The 16,495-nt window shown below is 47.0% G+C and overlaps 1 protein-coding gene across 1 annotated transcript; it reads left to right on the forward strand.

Annotated features, from left to right (window-relative positions):
* Positions 1 to 2,154: 2,154 nt before the first annotated feature.
* Positions 2,155 to 4,449, forward strand: Sephs2 (selenophosphate synthetase 2). The gene has a single exon (XM_032892581.1). The coding sequence runs from the start codon at positions 2,422 to 2,424 to the stop codon at positions 3,757 to 3,759; it is 1,338 nt and encodes a 445-aa protein (XP_032748472.1). The 5' UTR covers positions 2,155 to 2,421; the 3' UTR covers positions 3,760 to 4,449.
* Positions 4,450 to 16,495: the final 12,046 nt, after the last annotated feature.

Genomic DNA, 16,495 nt, shown 5'->3' on the forward strand with positions numbered 1-16,495 from the left:
CAGGGCTGCACAGAGAAACCCTGTCTCTATGACTCATGTGTTTGAGGAGGCCAGAGGAAGGTCTTAGATACCCTGGAGCTGGAGTGATAAGGATATGTGAGCCACCTGGTGGGAAATGACAAACATATGTGTGTCTTCTGGAAGAGCGGCAACCACTTTTTTTTTTTTTTTTTTTTTTTTTTTTTTTTTTTTTTTTTTTTTTTTTTTTTTTTTCAGAACTGGGGACCGAACCCAGGGCCTTGCACTTCCTAGGCAAGCGCTCTACCACTGAGCTAAAGCCCCAACCCCGGCAACCACTCTTTTAACAACCGAGCCATCTCTTCAGCCCCCACACCACATATTCTTATACAGTGGAAATAGAAGTTTAACTCACAACATTTGTATGAAAATTAATTTTTATGTATATGAGTGCACTGTAGCTGTCTTCAGACACACCAGAAGAGGGCATCGGATCCCATTACAGATGGTTGTGAGCCACCATGTGGTTGCTGGGATTTGAACTCAGGACCTCTGGAAGAGCAGTCAGTGCTCTTAACCCCTGAGCCATCTCCAGCCCCCATTGTATGAAAATTAAAATAACACATAAAATAATACATTAGGATATTGCAACTAAAGCTATAATTCTTATTTTAAAAATTACAGTGGTAGAGCGCTTGCCTAGCAAACACAAGGCCCTGGGTTCAGTCCCCATCTCCGAAAAAAAAGAAAAAGAAAAAAAAATTATAATCTGGGGCTGGTGAGTAAAAGCATTTACTGTGAAAAATCTTTGGTTTGGTTTTTGTTTTCTGAGAAAGGGTTTCTCTGTGTAGCCCTGGCTGTCCTGGAACTCAACACAGAGATCCTCCTGCCTTTGTCTCCCAAGTGCTGGAGCTAAAGGTGTGCACCATCCCGCCCAACTGCTGTGAAAATCTTGACAACTTCAGTTAGAGTCCATGAATCCATGTAAAGGTGAGAGAACCAAACTACACGGTCATCCCTGCACAGCCACACACATGATCAAAGACAACAACAATGATAAGATTTATTCACTTTTATTTTATATGTGTAGGGGTGTGTTGACTGTATGTTCGACTGTGTACTGTGTGTTCCTGGTGCTCTCAGATGCCCTGGAAACTGGAATTATGGATGTTAGCCACCATATAGGTGCCAGGAACTGAACCCAGGTTCTCTGCAAGAATAGCAGGTGCTCTTAGCCACTGAGCCATCTCTCCAGCACCCATTTTAGGCTTTTTGAGACAGGCTCTCACTGTGTAGCCCAGGCTAGCAGGGACATCATCATCTTCTTACCTCAGTTTTCCCAAGTGCTGGGATCACACAGTGGAAAAATCTATTCATTTATTTGGTTTAGGGTTTCACGCTGTAGTCCAGGCTGGCCTGGAACTCACTATGTAGTCCAGGCTGTCCTGGAATTCACAGTGATCCTATCTCACAGTCTCCCAAATGGTGGTATTCCAGGCATGAAGCCACTACTCTGGGTTTAGCATTTATAATTTTAGTAGACATTGGCAAACCTCCCTGCCTGGATCTGAATTCTCATATATATTAACTTCAAGAAATATAAACATCTTAGCACAGAGTAGCCAAGTAAACTATTCTGTTGCACTAATAAGTTAACTTGCACGGGAGACAGCAACTCACCACTGGCAGTTAATGGCCAAAGCAGTACCCAAACCTGTGCAGAATTTTTAAGTCCATGTGAAATTTCACAACATCGATTCTGCAATTTGCTTACGTAATGATAGTACTTACTTTGCAATGTCCCTTTTCTTCCCCTAAACCTCCCCTTAAAGTTTTTCTTAGCCTAGATTGCTTTGTGTCCTGTCAAATGACCCCTATGACTGTTCTGACTTTTACGGGGTTAGCTAAGTGCCAGAGCTTCCTTCTATAAGTAACTTATTCTTCGGTAAAGCGATTCCATGACTTTGGTAGAGCTGACTTCCGCCAGCCAACTCAAAGACCAGGTTCACAGTGGGGTGGGGGGAAGGGGACACGACACGCACAGGTAACGTGGCTCCCACCTGTAACACCAGCACTTAGGAATCTGAGACAGACAGATGGATGCGAGTTCGAGTTCATCCTGATCTATACAGAGAACTGCGTTCCAGGCCAGTTACAAGGGATTCACGTGACGACCTCGCGGGGACCGGTTGTGCAAGCAGACGGTTAATTTGTTATACACCTTTTTGAGTAAAGGAAGCCCGCCTCTCGGTACGAGAATGATCATTGGATGGAGCGACTGTCAATCAGGCTGTATATAAATACAGGCCGCTCGGCGCTCGGACAGGCAGCGTGGCTTGAGTCTTCCGATCGGTTTCTCGTGGTAGATCATCTCCAGGCCTAACTTTACCCACCGTGGCAATTAGAATCGCCTGCAGGTACCAGGGCCTTCTGGTTCGCACGGCCTCCCGGGCGGGCGGTGCGATGGCGGAAGCGGCGGCGGGCGCCAGCGGAGAAGCCATGGCGGCACTAGTGGCCGCGGAAGGTTCCTTGGGCCCGGCGGGCTGGTCTGCTGGCCGGAGTTTCTCCAACTACCGGCCGTTCGAGCCCCAGACACTGGGCTTCAGCCCGAGCTGGAGGCTGACGAGCTTCTCCGGCATGAAAGGCTGAGGCTGCAAGGTCCCCCAGGAGACCCTGCTCAAACTCCTGGAGGGACTGACGCGGCCCCCGCTTACCTCGGGTCTGGTCGGGGGCCAGGAAGAGACGGTGCAGGAAGGGGGCCTGACCACCAGGCCCGGCCCGGGCTCAGCCTTCCCCTCGCTGAGCATTGGGATGGACTCCTGCGTCATCCCCCTGAGGCACGGAGGCCTGTCGCTGGTGCAGACCACCGACTTCTTTTACCCCTTGGTGGAAGATCCCTATATGATGGGGCGCATAGCTTGTGCCAATGTGCTCAGTGACCTCTATGCCATGGGCATTACCGAGTGTGACAACATGTTGATGTTACTCAGTGTGAGCCAGAGCATGAGTGAAAAGGAACGAGAGAAGGTAACGCCGCTCATGATCAAAGGCTTTCGTGACGCTGCGGAAGAGGGAGGAACTGCAGTAACTGGTGGACAGACAGTGGTCAACCCTTGGATTATCATCGGTGGGGTTGCCACTGTGGTGTGTCAGCAAAATGAATTCATAATGCCTGACAGTGCTGTGGTAGGAGATGTGCTGGTATTAACCAAGCCTTTAGGAACCCAGGTTGCTGCCAATGCCCACCAATGGCTGGATAATCCTGAGAAATGGAATAAAATCAAGATGGTGGTTTCCAGAGAGGAAGTAGAGTTAGCCTATCAGGAAGCTATGTTCAACATGGCTACTCTGAACAGGACTGCTGCTGGCTTGATGCACACTTTTAATGCTCACGCAGCCACGGATATCACAGGCTTTGGCATATTAGGACACTCCCAGAACCTCGCAAAACAGCAAAAAAATGAAGTGTCCTTTGTCATTCACAATCTGCCAATCATTGCCAAGATGGCTGCGATCAGCAAAGCCAGTGGGCGCTTTGGCCTCCTCCAAGGAACATCAGCTGAAACCTCTGGGGGATTACTGATCTGTCTGCCAAGAGAACAGGCGGCCCGCTTTTGTTCGGAAATCAAATCTTCCAAGTACGGAGAGGGTCACCAAGCTTGGATCGTTGGCATCGTGGAGAAGGGAAACCGGACAGCCCGGATCATTGACAAGCCTCGCGTTATTGAAGTTCTACCTCGGGGAGCCTCTGCTGCTGCTGCTCCTGACAATTCCAATGCGGCCTCTGAGCCTAGTTCTTGAAATGGAATAGCCCTTGTTGGGAACTCGGAGCCATTCTACACGCTCACAGACTGTTGGCCAGGGTTGATTTTAAGACCTTTCCAAAGGCTGCCGGCATAGTGCCTCTAGGTACTTTTGCTAGTTCCATCAAATGCTGCCTGTGTACATCCAGACCCAGAAGTGCAGGGGATGTGTGCTCATCTGTTGAGAGAATGAGGAGTAAAACCTTTTCCCAAAGCAAGATGAGGCTATTCCAGTTTTAGGGATTTTTTGCACTGAGTTGATTCATTTCTGCACAGGGAGTAAGATTATTAAGATTACATACAGAAAAAAGTAAACTGCAACATGAAAAGAAATTATCTGGACCAACATATTGATAAGTCTAAATTGTTAGGAGAACTCTTACTGATTTATTGTCAAATTTGTCATTAATTTTTTTTTCTGAGCAACTGCCTCTTTTCCTGTTCTGAGCAAGAGTTGAGCAACTTGTCCAGCCAGGAAAGGAAGGCCATAGCCACCTGACTTGGTCTCTGATAATGATGTCTCTCCCTCTAACTCCTAATAAGGACTGGGAGAGGCTGATCAAACCTCAGAGCCAGGTGTTGGCGGCCGTTAAGATACTAAATCTTACACTGAAAATTTCCAGAGATTTAATTAATAAAAAAAATTTCTTAACAGCTAACTAAATAAAAGGGACTTTGTTGGAAAACTCTTGTGGCTAATGCTTGGTTCTGTGGGTCACTTTATCTTGTTTCAGACAGGTTCTCGGGTCCTGGAGAATGGCCTTGAACCCTTGATGTTGCTTCTGCCTCCAGTCTGCTGCCAGGACCAGCTGGAACTCTGACTTCTTATCCCTTGACATTGCACCCAGATCCTGCAGAATAGAAAATAGATGTTGCCCTTGCCCCTGAGCCAAGGGATTTGGGTTTGCACTGTCCCCTGAGATGACAAAAGAGGACTCGAATGGATATAAATTCTGGGGATTTTAGGGGGAAAAAAACTTAAAAGATGGCTTAGCAGCATAGAAGAGGCCATCTGAAGATGGGGACGCTAACCAAAAGCTCTAGAAGGATTCAGCGAGGTGAAGGCAAGGAGTTGGCATGAGAAGAGACGGTGGCTAAAAGCTTATAATACAGGGCAATTATGCCCTTACACTCGCAACCCCCCCCCAACACATACACACACACACACCACACACACACCACACACACACACACACATACACACACACACCACACACACACACACACACACACACACACACACTTTGAGGTAGGTGACTGCCTTTTACCTCCAGGAGGAAAAGACAAACTCCAGGCACAGCAGTAGACAAGGAAGCCTGATTGAAAGCTCCTCTTAACCATTAAAAATCAGCCAGGGGCTGGGGATGTGGCTCAGTTGGTAGAGGGCTCACCTAGCATACCTGATGGCACAGGTTCAGTCCTTAGCACCAAATAAGGCCAGTGGTACCACTGGCACTTGGGAGGTAGAAGCAAAGGATCAGAAATTCAAGATCATCCTTGGTCCTTGGCTGGCTGGCCTGGGTTACCTCTATGTGAGATACTTTCTCAACAGCCCCCCTACAAAAGAAAGCTCTGACCTAGGATTTGCTGGAGAGTGCCTAGCGTGCATAAAAGCTTTGGTTCAGTGCCTAGTACTTTGGACGTTGGGGGTAGGGATGGTGATAGAGGAGAAAGAAAATAAGTTTTAAAAACGCTGGGCAGGGCTTGAGGTGTATGTAGTTCAGTACTGCAGTGGCGTAGCTTGGGCAAAGTCCTAGTTTAATCTCTACCACCAGAAAAAAAAAAAAACCCTGGCCAGGAAGCAGCTCTACCACTCAGCTAAATCCCCAAGCAGATGAAAACACCATCCTGAAGTCTCCCACTTGAGGTTTGATTCAGTGCATTCTGCAGACCAGATGGAGGCAAAAATGAGCCCAGTAGCTCCCTCAATTGTTTCAGATGTTTAAATACAAGGCTGACCCAGAGCTCAGAGATTTGCCAGCGTCTGAGGCTCATTTATTTTCCAGTTTTTCTATTATTGTTTATGAATGTTTTTTTTCCGGGAGCACCTGCCCCCCAAACAGGCCAGAGGGCTTGGATCCTCTGGAAACAAATGGTTGTCAGCTGTCCCGTGGGTCCTGGGTCTCCTCCTTGTTTTATTTTGTTTTTTTGTTTTTTTGTTGTTGTTGTTGTTGTTTTGGGTTTTTTTGTTTTTTTGTTTGTTTTTCCGGAGCTGGGGACCGAACCCAGGGCCCTGTGCTTGCTAGGCAAGCGCTCTTCCACTGAGCTAAATCTAACCCCATTTTTTTTTTTTCCATTTATTTTATTCACTTTACATCCAGGTCACTCCCCCACCCACCCCTACCCCCAGTCTATTTTTTTCCTATTTTGAGAGAGGTTCTCGTGTAGCTCAGTCTATCCTGAAACTCCCTTATGTAGAGCAGGCTGACCTTATGGAAATCCACCTGCTTCTGTGGATCAAAGTGCATGGATTAAAGGTGTGCACCACTATATCCAAGTAGGCCTATCATTCTTTTCTTTGTTTTTTTTTTTCCACACAGGGTTTCTCTGTGTAACCCCTGGCTGTCCTGGAATTCGACCTGTACACCAGGCTGGCCCGAATCTCAGATTCGCTTTCCTCTGCCTCCCAAGTGCAGGGAATAAACTGCCTCCAGGCTCATTCTTATTTTTAAATTATATTTAAATATTTAAATGTCTGAGCAATCAAGGATCACCAGACATTTGAAGCAAGCTTCCAAGTTGGGGAAAAAACTCAAGGGAAAGAGACAATTCAAGGGTAACATATGGGAAAGAGGAGGTATCTACAAAAGGGTGCTTATAAAAGACAAAATACCAGGATCTGGAAGAAAAAAAAAAAAAAAGACAAAATACCAGGATCTGGAAAGCTGAACCCGCAGTGCAGCAAGAGATGATAAATGGGAGAGGCTATCAGAAGACAAAGTTCCTAAAGTAGATGTGTAACAGACAAGGAAAACATGAAAATCAGGAGGGCCAGCAGCCCTGGGGAGCTCCAGTCACAACGCTGGTGGAAGAAAGAAACCTACCAGCCTGCTCTACAGAGTGATCCAGGACAGCCAGGGCTGTGAGAAAGACTCTCTGTGTGAAAAACCAAAGGAAACAAGAAATGTATCAGAGAATAATGCAAGTGTTCTCAAACTTAGAAAGCTGAACGCGGGCTGGAGACTGCTCAACAGCTAAGACCACTGGCTGCTCTTCAGAGGACCCAGGTGCCGTCCTCAGCATCCACACGGTGGCTCCCAACCATCCGCAGCTCCAGTTCCCAGAGATCTGATGCTCTCTTCGGAACTGAGGGCACCAGGCATATGGATTGTGCATATACATACACGAAGGTAAAACACGCAGACATGTAAAAAGCTAAAAATAAAAAGGGGGTTTCTTGTTTTGGTTTTATTTTTCTTAAGTTGAAAGTAGCAGGGGTAAAGAGATGGCTCAGCGGTTAAGAGTGCTGTCTGCCCTTACAGAGGTCCTGAGTTCAATTCCCAGCATCCACATGGTGGCTCACAACTATTTGTAATGGGATCTGGTGCCTTCTTCTGGTGTGTCTGAAGACAGCTACGGTGCACTTATATAAATAAAAATTAGTTTAAAAAGAGAGAGAGAAACAGAGACAGAGAGACAGAGAGGCAAAAACAATTTTAAAAAGAAAGGAAGGAAATAAGGAGGGAAGAAAGAAAGAGAAAGAAAGACAGACAGACAGACAGAAAGAAAGAAATGAAGGAAGAAAGAAGCTAAGCCTGGTGGTACATACCTGTAATTACAGCACTTGGGAGGTGGAGACAGAAAGATCAAGGGTCCAAAGTCCCCTGTAGGCTTATATTTCTCATAGCCTACTTTAATAAGGGTTCAGCCTCCCTTCTAGCCCACCACCCTACAGCGGTAGTGGAAAAAAAGATTAGGTTACCGGGGAAGTGGACCTGTTTAGAAATACTTCTTCGGGGCAGTTCCAATCTTCATTGTTCTCAGTCCAGCCCACTTGGCAGGCATCACACACAAATCTGCAAGGGCAGTTCAGTCCAGTCGGACCAAGTCTGTGGAACCACAATAAGCCACAGGAATCTCACGGGAAAGTCTTTGATGAGTTTCTCTCTATGAAGTTACCACAAGGAAACCTCAGCAAAGCAATGGAAGGCGAACCAGTGCCTGTAGTCAGCAAGGTGGGGCAAGGCTAACCACTGCTCCAGCTGCCACTGTCTGTGGGTCATATTCACATTCCTCCTACGTCACACATCTTTTCATGTGTCTGCTTTAGCAAGACATCCTTTCACCTGCGTGCCCCAGCACAACGTCATTTGACATGACTGACTTTCCAAAGAAACCAGAAGTTCCACTTCAGTCACCCACATGTGTGTAGAGAGATCCAGACAAGCCAGGGCTATATAAGACCCTGTCTTTAAAAACAACGACAAACAAAACAAAAACAGAAAATGAGTTGAAAATCACATACCTCTTGAATTTCTAGCATACTACATTTTGTCATTACTGTTTGCCTTGAGGCAGGGGTCAGATTTGATAGCCAGAACTACTCTGGAACTCACTATGAATGCTACGATAGCCTTGAACTTGTGGCAATCCTCCTGCTTCAGTTTCTCAGGGACCAAAATTATAGGTTTGAACCGCCATGCCATGCTCTACTTTAGAGACTACTAACTTTTAACTTTTTTAAGTTTTAAATTCCCAGGGTAAAGATCCCAAGTTCAAAGGTGGTCAGAGTTATACAGTGAGATCCTTTCTTAAAACAAAGACATTTTGAAACATGCAAATTATCAAAATGGCTTCATCTCAGACAGACTTTCTCAGGCAACTACTAGAAGGGCTAAGAATGTGTTTCAGTGGTGGAGTGTTTATCTAGTGTGTGTTGGGGCTTGTGTTTAGTTCTCGGCACCATAAAAACCAGACAAGCGGGTCGGAGATATGGCTCAGCGGTGAAGAGCACTGACTGCTCTTCCAGAGGTCCTGAGTTCAATTCCCAGCAACCACACGGTGGCTCCCAACCATCTGTAGAGAGGTCTGATGCCCTCTTCTGGCCTATAGGTGTACATGCAGGTAGAAAACTGTATGATATATACTAAATAAATAAATAAAAACAAAAAAACAAACCCATGGCGGGAGGAGAGGACAGACCCCCTAGAGCTGTCCTCTGACCTGCACTTGTGTGTACGAATGCATACACTCATTCACACTCACTCATTCACACGCCAATAGTAAATATAAACACTTAAAATAAAACAAAATTGCTCCCCAGTATATATAACCTTCAAGAGGACAGGGATAGTCACACCCTCAGACTGATCAGTGCCTGAGTAGGATTCAGAACTGATGGAGGGAAGGGAAGAAGGAAGGAAGGAAGGAAAGAAAGGAAGGAAGGAAGGAAGGAAGGAAGGAAGGAAGGAAGAAAGAAAGAAAGAAAGAAAGAAAAGAAGGAAAAGGAAAGAAAGAGGAAGAAAGGAGGGAAAGAGGGAGGGAGCTTGAGAACCCAACACCCTTTTACATTTTTCTAGTGCTTAAGTCTGGCTGTCTCCTAGCAGTGGAAGCCAGGACCACTTATCCACAAAACAAATATTTGGAGAAGAAATTCAAGTCTTGGACCTGTTTGTCCACTTAAAGGGCCTCCCTGTCTGTCTGTCCATCCATCCTTCTGTCTGTCTCCATCTCTCTCTGGATCTCTTTTGTTTTATGTATATGTGTGTTTTGCCTGCATGTAAGTATGTGCACCCCATGTACGCTTGGGGTCGATGTATAACAGAAGAAGATGTCAGATCCCTTGGAACAGTTGTGAGCCATCATGCGGGTTCTGGAAACCAAACACGGTTGTTCTGCATGAGCAACGAGTGCTCTTAACTACTGAGTCACCTCCCCCACCCCTTAAAGCTCTCATTGGTTCATTTCCCAGACTGCATTTGACAGTGGAAAAGGAAAGAGAAGTGGCTAGAGGCTTGCTCTGGGTGCGTGGGTCCTCTACTTAACCTAGGCAGAGTTAAAGGTTGGTGATAAAGCAGCACCCAAGCCGGCCTTGGGGACAGGCTGGACACACATGTGACAGCAGCAGGTGACAGGGGGAACAGTGTCACACATGGAAATGGAAAAATGGCTCAGTAAGATCGCTGGCTGCTCTTCCAGAGGACCTGAGTTCAGTTCCCAGCACCAACATGGCAGTTCACAGCTGCTATAACTCCAGTTCCAGGGCATCTGATGTCCTTTTCTTACCTCCGTGGATGCAGCAGAAGTTTTGAAAAGCCACTGCACCTAGGGTTTACTCTGGAGTGATGGCCACTTAGCCTTGAAGTAATCTCTTGTAAATATCAGTAATTGTTTTCTGGAACTTATGGGGTTGCTCTTTCTTGGGAATTTCAGAACTTTAGCATAACCTCAGTCATAAGACACTCCTGGCAAATCTGGAATCTTCTAATGCCTGTGTAATGGTTCCTCAGGACGTCTCCCAGCTCTGACAAGATATTGTGGTATGTAGGAATTGAGTTGCTAAACTGCTGTTTGTGTGACAATTAGTAAAGCGTGCTTCTGGGAAGCTCTGGTGCTCATTCAGAACTGATCCCACTCCTGCTGATGAACTCATCCTTCAGTGTCCCTTTTCTGATCTGCCCATGTAACTCATGTGGGCACCAGGCACATGTGTGGTACACAGACAGGCAAACAAAACACTCACAGTTTTTTCAAACAAGCAAGTTGTCCAGGTGGTGTTGCACACCTTTAATCCCAGCATTCAGCACGGCTGAGGCAAACAGATTTCTGGGTTTGAGGCCAGTCTGGTGTACACAGTTCCAGGACAGCCAGGGCTACACACAGAGAAACCCTGTATTGAGAAACAAACAAAAAACAAACAAACAAACAAACCCAGGAACAAACAGGTTCTGGAGGAGAAGAGAGATAAAGAGCAGGGAGAAGATGGTGCTTATAGGAGAATGACGGACAGAACAGAAGGGAAGGCTATGCAAGACAGCCTGGAAAGAGCAGCAGAGAGACGTAGGCCTGGACATGCTTGCCTGACCCAAGCCATACATTGTAAAATATTCATTGGCTTGTGTGGGAGAGTCACCCTGGCTGTGAAAAGACAGTCTCCTGGGAGACTAGGTAGGTAGCCTAGGTCGGCCGCGCTGCCACAGCATGGCTAAGAAGACTGGAGAAAGCCAACTGGATATGAGGGGTGGAGGGAAGGGCTTGGGAATAAGACCAGCTAATGGGGCCACGTGTACACGCACCCCCATTCCATCTGTTTAGGACCAGCCTGTTCTTCAGAGGATGCTGATGTGGACCAAGGACCGTGGATGTTTCTGCCAGGTGCTTTACAAGATAGCTCACTGTGGGCAGGCCCTTGCCCCATAAGCCCATAGACATGAATTCAATTTCTGGGACCCAGAGCGGCAAGAACCAACTCCACAAAGTTGTCCTCCAACCTCCATGTGCCCACTGCAGACCCACTTATAGGTGGGGTCTCCTGGGGAGGATACAGAGATGACCCCTGAGACTCCTCCAGAGGACCTGGGTTTGATTCCCAGTCCCTACATGGCAGCTCACTATTTAAGTCCCTGGTGACCAGACACCCTCTTCTGAGGACCAGCCTGTTCTCAGACATGCAGACAAGACACCTGTATACATTAAATAAATATTGTTTAAAAAACAAAGGAGAAAGATCGACGGAAAGGGGCTTGACTAACAAAGGCTCTTATTACCTTCCAGAAGCTAAATGCTAAAACTGTGCGACTCTGCGACTTAGAAAGTCTTGACCATAATGCCCACTAACCCGCACGCCACTCAATGTAGGAAATATCGTGGGCTTTTTTTTTTTTTTTGGTTCTTTTTTTCGGAGCTGGGGATCGAACCCAGGGCCTTGCGCTTCCTAGGCAAGCACTCTACCACTGAGCTAAATCCCCAACCCCCCGTGGGCTTTTTTTATTTAAGACAAGATCTCACAGCTGGGCAGTCATGGTGCACAGTTTTAATCCCAGAAGGCAAATCTCTGATTTTGAGGCCACCCGGGTTTACAGAGTGAGTTTCAGAACAGCCAGGTATGTTACACAGAGAAACCCTGTCCCCTACCCTACCCCCACAAAAAGTATCTCACTATGTAGCTCAGGCTGGCCACAGACTCACCCTTGCCACAGTGAGATTACAAGTGTGTGGCACAGTGGTGGTACCCCACAAAGCAGGGAACACTGCTCAGACATCGGCTTCAGCCCATAGTCTTTATTAGCCAGCCAGCAACTACACTGGGTGTTCAGGATCCCAGTGTCTGAACTGGAGAGATAGCTCAGTGGTTAAGAGCACTGACTGCTCTTCCAGAGGTCCTGAGTTCAAATCCCAGAAACAACATGGTGGCTCACAACCATCTGTAATGGGATCCTGTGCCTTCTTCTGGTGTGTCTGAAGACAGTGACAGTGTGCTCACATACATGAAATAAATAAATCTTTAAAAAAAAAAAAAAGACTTGTCAGGATCCCAGTGTAGCCCTGAGCCTTTTAATAAATTATCTTCTGAATTGTAGACAATTTCCCAAAATCGAACAGACAAAATGATAAACCATGCCTTGGATGAGTCTCAAAGGCTGCACACCATCCTCTCTATCTGAAGGATGAATCCCCAGAGTGTCCAGTCTTTGTCCAATAACTTGATGGCAAGGTTGTCCAGGGTCACCAACCACACCAGGAGAGCCACTACCACCTCTCATTTGCTGATTCTTTGGGCCACCCAGTCCTGCTGGCGCAGAGGGCAGCGATTGCTCTGTTTCACGCACAGGGACACACAGCAGTTATGGAAGGAATGGTTACATTCTCCTCAGACCACAGCACAGTGCTCCGTTTGTTTTCAGCTTGACAACTAAGACAGGCATCCATCACCTGGACCCTGCAGATGGGGCAGGTATCACCCTCAACGTCCCACACAGCTACTGTGTTCCACTTCTTTTTTTTTTTTAAATTATTTATTTTTATGTATAAATACACTACAGCTGTCTTCGGACACACCAGAAGAGGGCATCAGATCTCATTACAGATGGTTGTGAGCCACCATGTGGTTGCTGGGATTTGAACTCAGGACCTCTGGAAGAGTAGTCGGGTACTCTTAACCACTGAGCCATCTCTCCAGCCCCTGTGTTCCACTTCTTGAGGCAGAACATCTTGTTGCCTCCTGACTTGGAGCCTGCGCTCCCAGAGTGGCAGGTAGGGTGAGCTTTTAAGCACAAGAAAACATATCCTGGGCTGACAGACCTCAGTTAACAAGAACGGTTAGCAAGCAGCAGAACTGCAGAAGCCAAAGAGAAAGGTTAGTACATTTAGAGACTTCCCCAGGTCTATGGACTTTTCCACCAAATTAGGCCTCCGGTTTCAGTTTGGCAGGTGGTACTGTTTACTTGCTAAGTTTTGCAGCCCGAATGGAGTCAGTCATGCTAAGGTCTGGGGGGCCTGTTGCGGTCATCACACCCTGCTAACCCAACTAACCAATCACCTTTCTATTTTAGACAAGTTATGACGTCGCTAGTCTGGACTCACCATTTAGACCAGGCTGGCCTCAAATTTAAAAAAAAAAAAAACATTCACAAAAAAAAAAAAAAAAGGGGGTGGGGGTTTGGGGATTTAGCTCAGTGGTAGAGCGCTTGCCTAGCAAGCGCAAGGTCCTGGGTTCGGTCCCCAGCTCCGGAAAAGAAAAAAAAAAAACATTCACCTGCCTCTGCTTCTTAAATGCTGGGACCAAAAGTGCGCCCCACCATGCCCAGCACCAATCTTTTCACAGAGTTTTTAGTTGTGGTTGTGAGGCAGCGTGGAAGATCAAGTTCAAGGCCTGTGCAGGCGCTGCATGCATGGGTACCAACAACACAGCCTTCAAAGCGAAAGGGAGGAGTTTGGAATCTGGCGTTACTAAGTTACTAATTGTTTAAGTGGCTTAACCTCTCAGTTTCCTTCTCTGTAAAGCAGGGATAACCACATTACCTGCCTCCTAAGGGTTGCCGTGGTTAGATATGTGAACTGCTGGATCTCCTGCTGAGATCCAGTCCATTCCCCAGGCCAATCTTTACCCAGGAGTCATTCTTCTGCCCTCATAACAAATTTTGTTTACTTAGTAAACTGTTCTTTTTTTTTGTTCTGTGTCGCTGAGGCAGGGTCTCAAGTAGCCCAGGCTGGCTTTAAATTGTCTCAGTGTAGCTGAGGCTCACCTTGAACTTCTGATCCTCCCGTCTCAGCCTCCCAGGTGATAAGGATTACAGGAATGCCCCACGCTTGCTTCAGATTCCCTTGCCTTGTTTAAACCAGTTCAGAATTGTTTCTGTGGCTCGCACTCTGGGAACTGCTAACAATGCCCATTGTGTACGCAGCCCTCCTCGCCTCGGTACTGAGAGCTCTCACCTTTCTCACGGCCACAAACAGAACTGCATGACCTTCATGCCTCTGTGTCTTTAGATATATGCACCGGCTTGCCAGAGGCATCTCTCTGTACCAGGGAATCACTACACCTTTGGGATTTATTTAGGAATTTGGTGCTAGAGCTTGACCCAAGGCTTCCTACATGCAAACCTCTACCACTGAGCTACACCCAGCCTCCTCTCTGATCTCAGTGTCTACCATCTGGCTCTTTCTTCCCCGTCCTTTTTCTTTCATTTCTACAAAAATGCAAGCCCTCTCTGAAGTGAAGGATGGGAAGAGTGACTATAATTGACAAACAGCCCTCTGTGCAGCTGGCCGCACACATCAACAGCTGGCGCCGTGCCTGGGGCCTGTAATATCAGTGCTTGGAAGCGAGGCAGGGGGGGGTGGCATGAGTTTGACAGGACCCCGAGCTACGTAGTGAGTTCCAGGGTTAAGGGTGATATCCTGCCTCAAAAACTCAAACCAATCACACCGATAAAACAACCCTTCTTCTTAAGTAACTCCACTCCTGTCATGGTCAGTGACTCCGTGATTGCTCAGATTGGAAAATCTGAAAAGTGTTAGGGTAGCTCTGTGGACCAGGTACAGAACTTGCCTAGCACGGTCAAGTCTCTGGGTTCAATTCTGGAACCCTTAAAAATTGAAAAGGGAGGGCTGGAGAGATGGCTCAGTGGTTAAGAGCACTGGCTGCTCTTCCAGAGGTCCTGAGTTCAGTTCCCAGCAACCACATGGTGGCTCGCAACCATCTGTAATGGGATCCGATGCCCTCTTCTGGTGTCTGAAAACAGCAACAGTACTCACAATAAAAAAAAAAAAAAAAAAAAAAACTTTTTAAAAACGGGAAAGGGAGCACTGTGCTGACAGCTCAGCAGTTGGGAACCTTTGTTACTTGCCTGGCAGTGGTGGCCCACTCGGGAGGCAGAGGTAGGCAGATCTCTGTGAGTTCGAGGCCAGCCTGGTCTACAGTGAGTTCACTGTATAGAATAGTTTTGCTTCTCTTGCTCAGGGATCAGGGTTTCATACCTCAGAACCACTGATAACTCTAGCTTCAGGGGATTCCTTTGCCAACAACTGCACTCATGTGCACACACCCAATGCACATACCCACACATGCACACACATAATCTTTTTGTAGATCTTGAGGAAGAAAAATTTTACCGGTCTGGAAAGGTGGCTCCAAAGATAAGACCACCTGCTCTTGTAGAGGACCACAGTTTTATTCCCAGTTCCCACTGGCATTTCACAGCTGTCTGCAACTTCAGTTCCAGGGGATCTAACATCTTCTTCTGGATGCCCTGGGGACCAGGCACACAAGTGGTCCAAAGACATACTTGGAAACACACACACACACACACACACACACACACACACAGAGAGAGAGAGAGAGAGAGAGAGAGAGAGAGAGAGAGAGGGGGTAAGGGGGGGAGGGAGAAAGAGACAGAAGGGGGGGAGAGAGAGAGAGAGAGAGAATAAAAAACAAGTCTTTTAAAAAGTCTTTAAAAGGGGCTGGAGAGATGGCTCAGTGGTTAAGAGCACCGACTGCTCTTCCTGAGGTCCTGAGTTCAAATCCCAGCAACCACATGGTGGCTCACAACCATCTGTAATGGGATCCTGTGCCTTCTTCTGGTGTGTCTAAAGACAGCTACAGGGTACTCAAACAAAACAAAATAAATCTTTTAAAAAATGCTTCAAAAACTAGCCTATGTAAACGAGTTTGGTGTCCTCTTGTGCATTGTGTAAGGCTGTTATAGTCACCCATGGGGCAGCGGCCATACCTTATCTACCTGCCACCAATTGCGGTGTCATGTATTCTATGCTGTAGGTAAAGAGGAGGAATGTCTTCCTCTCCCTGTAGGACAAAGATGGATCAATTGCTTCCAATCATTGGAATCCACTGGGGTAGGACGCTGAAATGGGTTACAAAGCCTGGATTCTCCTCCTCTCTAGAAGCCTGCACTTTTTCTCATCAACCTTTTTCAAATTGTGTGAAGACTGGAACCTTAAACAGCGTAACTAAGTGGCCACGCACAAGCTGTAGGGTTTTTGCTCTGAGTGGACCCGCCTCCTCCGCGTCTGCTATTTCACTTTGGCGCCGTCTGGCGCCCATTAAGCAAACAACGTCACATTAGGCTTCTGTTCTGTCTCTTTCCCAGATTGATTTCCTACCTTTCCCTTTAAGAGTTTCGCCTGGCCGAAAGAACTCGAGGGCACCGAAAATACACTTGAAACTCCCTTCAGATTGGTCCAGGCCGGAGAAGAGGCGGTGCGTAGCAAAAATCCGTTTATATGATTGGGTCCCCCTCCGGCTCCGCCCCGGGGACGCAACAGAGAAACCGTGA

Source organism: Rattus rattus, chromosome 2 (assembly GCF_011064425.1).
Source record: "Rattus rattus isolate New Zealand chromosome 2, Rrattus_CSIRO_v1, whole genome shotgun sequence".
Lineage (NCBI taxonomy): Eukaryota > Metazoa > Chordata > Mammalia > Rodentia > Muridae > Rattus > Rattus rattus.